The sequence below is a fragment of the Geospiza fortis genome, unplaced genomic scaffold (assembly GCF_000277835.1).
Source record: "Geospiza fortis unplaced genomic scaffold, GeoFor_1.0 scaffold315, whole genome shotgun sequence".
In the NCBI taxonomy this organism is placed as follows: Eukaryota; Metazoa; Chordata; class Aves; order Passeriformes; family Thraupidae; genus Geospiza; species Geospiza fortis.
Genome location: NW_005054648.1, coordinates 251,478 through 256,016, shown reverse-complemented (window position 1 = coordinate 256,016; position 4,539 = coordinate 251,478). Strand labels below are relative to the sequence as shown.

Here is a 4,539-nt window from a genome sequence, read left to right as displayed (position 1 = left end):
GCCTCCCTCCAGCAGCTTTTCCCAGCGCTTGGCAGAGCACCTCACACCCTGCAAGGTGACACTGAGGCTCAGACTGGCAAATTCCCCACTCAAAGGTCAGGAATTCTCTTGGAAATGAGCTGGGAGTTAATTAGGGCTGGTTTTCCTGCTCGGCATTTTGCAAAAAAATAAAACAGAATCAATTCTAATGCAAAATTTCTCTGTAAAGTCATTTCTGCTATTAAATCTTTACTAAGAAAAGTCATTAAATGATAAAAAGGACAGAGCCAGCTCAGGGCTCAGCTGATCTTTGGAATAACAATTCCTCCTCAGTGTTTTCCTAACAGGAAAGTGCTAATTAGCAAATTAACAGCCCCATTTTAAAGTTTCTTCTTCCAAGATGTTCTTGGAAAAATATGGGGAAAGAATAAATAATGAAATCCACACCCACTCTCAGAGCTCTACCAATGATGGAGGTTGGGATAATTCTGAATATTCAAGTTTTCCTTTTTTGGGAGGCTCAAAGCTGCTGCCAAACTCTGCTGGATTTTATCAAACTTGAAACCAATGAAGAATAACTCAGTGGAATTCCCAGATTACTTCCAAAATGCTGATTTAAGGCATTTCAATAATATTTTATCCAACCCAAAGAGGGGCAGTCTGGGGACAGAACAACAAAATCCACCAGGGTCTGACTCCTCCAGCCAGAGCACCCCAAGTTTATCAGTGATAATTAATCAACTCTTTAATTAAAGCTTCTTACCTTCACTTCTGCAGCCATTTTATCATTTGCAAATCCATCCACTGTGAGCTGAAGGGGGAAAAAACCCAACATGAAAGGTGAAATTCACCATTTCCAGTCGCAGGTGGGAGGGAAGGGCTTTTCCTCAGGGCCCCACGTACCTTTATTAATCTGGATATTAAGAATCCGCCTTGGTATCGGTTATAGAGCTCCTCCCAATTGTCCCTTACGAATTTCCAAGCAGCTTTCCTGCCCTGCTTGCTGCCTCCAGCCACTCCTCCAATCACCGACACCGTGTCCTGGGGACGTACCTCTTCCTGGGGAGGGAAGCCTTGTCAGCGTTCCACACCTTCCCAGCAATTCCAGCACCTTGGCTTGAGGTGTTTCTATACCCAATCCATCGATTAAAGCAGATTTTTAACCCCAAAATTTAATGTGCAACTCAAAGATTGAAGGAGAAGCAAATGCCTGAGTTACTCTCAGGTTACACCCAGCAAAAAAAAAAAAAAACCAAACTTATTTTAACTACAAAAGGAAAGATTTAGAGATATTATTTTGGCTCTTTGGTAAATTGGGAGGTCAAACTGCATTTTGGCTTCCTGGGAGTTGGTGCTGGAAGCAGAGCAGTGCCAGGAAAATTGGGATTAATTTCCACAGCACAGGGAATCAACTGCTCTGAGCACCCAAAATCCCCACTGCAGGTGCCGCCAACCAGAGCAATCAGAATTTTCTGAATTTGAAATCAGCTCATTCAGAGCTTTTTTTAATCTGGAACCACCTTACTCAGACTTTCTGTTAATTTGGAACCAACTCACTCAGATTTGTGTTAATCTGGATGCAGCTCACTCGAATTTTTGTTAAATTGGAGCCAAGGCTCTCGGATTTGTGTTACTCTGAACCAACTCTCAGATCTTTCTTAATTTGGACCCAACTCAGCCAAATTTTGGACCCAACTCAGCCAAATTTTTTCTTAATTTGGACCCAACTTGCTGAGACTTTTCTCAATGTGGGATTTCCCCCACCTCTGAAGACACAAGTGCAAGGCTGACCCTGGAGGGGAAGTGCTGCAGGTCAGCCCAGGCCCAGGGGAAGGGAACTCACTGAAAGTGCAAAGGTGAGAACTTTCTGGATCAGCTCTGGCTGCGAGATGGCCCCGAGGACGCGCTCGATCCGGTTCTTCTCCTCCTGCATGTCGGCCTGCTTGTGCAGCTGCAGGGAAACACATCCAGACATTAATTCCTCATCAATCCCACGCCTAATGAGCCCTCTGTGGGCGCCTGAGCTGCTAATTACTCGGCCAACCCAATCAGGGACAAATTGGCCTGGCTGGTGGCGCCGCTCGTTCCAAGGAATGAGGGGATTTTCAGCGGTTTGTGTAAAGGTCAGGCAGCACAGCGAGACATTCCCTAGGGAATTTCACACCAGCAGGGGCTGGGTGTGGATGAACCCCAGCCCAGAGGGATTTTTTAGGGGGAAATGTGGGGTTTTGGGGAGCGAGCACCCACCTTCAGCATGGTGTCCAGGGTGGAGCTGTCCCCGTGCTTCAGCACAGTCACATAGACCTGCGGAAAAAACAACAGAAAAAAACCCATCACACTTCTGGAAGTGCAACAGTTTGGATGGAATTGGGTTGGAATCCCCACATCCGGGAGCACCGGCAATGCTCCCTCCTGAGTTTTAACTCCGCATTGGAGAGACGCCGCAGCTCTTGGACGTTCTCCTCCGTTTGAGGAGAATTTCGGCAATTCCCAAAGCGGGAGAGCCAGGATGAGAACAAGAGGGATGCTCCCATCTCCCAGCCTGCTTCCCTCTCACTGCCCACCCTTTGGAATCCCCCTGGCAGGACTGAGGGGACCCCGGAGCCCCCAGGACCTACGGGGCTCCTCAGGTCGGCAGACAGGACGTGCTTCCCCTCCACGTGCTCCTTGAAGCGGCGCCGCGCCTCCTCCAGCGTCGCCTTGTGCCCGGCTTTGCCCAGCTTGCCCAGAACCAGCCCCCTCAGCAGGGCATCCAGGTGGCCTAGGAGGGAGGAAAAACACAAAAATCGGATTATTTGGGAGCTTTGCCCAGTTATCCTAAAAGCAGACCCCTCAGCAGGGCATCAGGGGGCCTAGGAGGGAGAAAAAACACAAAAATGGGATTATTTGGGAGCTTTTCCCAGCTTTCCCAAGGCCTGACCCCTCAGCAGGGCATCCAGGTGGCCTAGGAGGGAGGAAAAACACAAAAATCGGATTATTTGGGAGCTTTTCCCAGCTTTCCCAAGGCCTGACCCCACAGGAGGGTCCAGGAGAGAGAAATAATGGAAAATGGGATTATCTGTGAGTTTTTCCCAGTTTTCCCGAGACCAGCCCCCTCAGGAGGGTCTAGGAGTGAGGAAGAACAGGAAAATGGGAGAATTTGGGAGATGAAACTCAGCATTGAAGCTTTGCTTCAGCTGTGTGCCAACCCCTGAGGATATGCAGAGAAGCCAGGCCTGCAGGGCTGTTCGAATGCCTCTCTCATTTTCCTCCCTTCTTTCCCCCAAATCCCTGATAATTTATTGACACAAGACTCCCAAATCCATAACTGAATTTCCCAGCAGAAATTTTCTCCCAAATCCGTGGTGCCCTATTTCCAACCCCAGAATTGAATTTCCCATCATTTCCCCCCAAACCCCTGATGATTTTTACTCAACCACAAGCTGGACATTTTCCCCAACCCCTGATGATTTTCACCCACCCCAAGCTGGATTTCCCATCATTTCCCCCCAAACCCCTGATGATGAATTTCCCATCATTTTCCCCAATCCCTGATGATTTTTACTCAATCTCAAGCTGGATTTCCCATCATTTCCCCCCACCTCTGACGATTTTCACCCACTCTAAGCTGAATCTCCCATCATTTCCCCCCAAACCCCTGATGATGAATTTCCCATCATTTCCCCCCGAACCCCTGATGGTTTTCACCCACCCCAAGCTGAATTTCCCATCATTTTCCCCAATCCCTGATGATTTTCACCCACCCCAAGCTGGATTTCCCATCATTTCCCCCCAAACCCCTGATGATGAATTTCCCATCATTTTCCCCAATCCCTGATGATTTTTACTCAATCTCAAACTGAATTTCCCATCATTTCCCCCCAAACCCCTGATGATTTTCACCCACCCCAAGCTGCATTTCCCATCATTTCCCCCCAAACCCCTGATGGTTTTCCCCCAGCCCCAGCAGGCTGCAGCCCCAGCAGAACTCTCCTACCCTCTCCAGGTTTGGGGTCCCAGCCCAGCCTCTCCCCGATGGGGGAGAAGACGTCTCTGACGAACACCTGGATGTCCTCGTAGAAGTCTGTGTGGGACAGGAGCGTGCCCAGGATGCCCAGGTTGCAGCTCAGGTCGCTCCACACCGTGTAGTTGGGCTCGTTCACAAAAGCTTCCATCACTTTCAGCACCTCCACGGTGCTGATGATTCCAGCTCGGGCCTGGGGAAGGGGGAAAACATGAGATTAATCCCATTTTTTAATAGCTCATCCATTTATTTTATTGATTATTAAGAAAAAAAAAAGGGGATTAATCTGATTCTTTATTTGCTCATCAATTTATTTTGCTCCCTTCCCTGAGGATTTTCTCAATCCCAAAGTATTCTCTCTATCCTAGAGGATTTTGCCCCAGTCCTAGAGGATCTGGCCCCAGTCCCAATGGATTTTTCCCCAGTCCCAAAAGATTTTCTCTGTCTCAGAGGTTTTCCTCCAATTCCAGATGAGTTTGCCCTGTTCCCAGATGACTTTCCCCCATTCCCAGAGGATTTTTCCTTCCATTCCCAGCTGATTTCCCCCATTCCCAGCC

At 48.5% G+C, this 4,539-nt stretch overlaps 1 protein-coding gene across 1 annotated transcript in view; it reads right to left on the bottom strand.

Moving 5' to 3' along the window:
• Nucleotides 1-724: 724 nt before the first annotated feature.
• Nucleotides 725-4,539, bottom strand: part of NPEPPS (aminopeptidase puromycin sensitive) — a 22,908-nt gene continuing 19,093 nt past the window's right edge. Inside the window, exons 16-21 of the mRNA XM_031064891.1 lie at nucleotides 3,956-4,175; nucleotides 2,598-2,740; nucleotides 2,227-2,283; nucleotides 1,823-1,930; nucleotides 883-1,038; nucleotides 725-790 (exon numbers count right to left, since the gene is read on the bottom strand). Of these exons, the coding sequence (XP_030920751.1) occupies nucleotides 725-790; nucleotides 883-1,038; nucleotides 1,823-1,930; nucleotides 2,227-2,283; nucleotides 2,598-2,740; nucleotides 3,956-4,175 (750 nt within the window). The remainder of the gene's footprint in view (nucleotides 791-882; nucleotides 1,039-1,822; nucleotides 1,931-2,226; nucleotides 2,284-2,597; nucleotides 2,741-3,955; nucleotides 4,176-4,539) is intronic.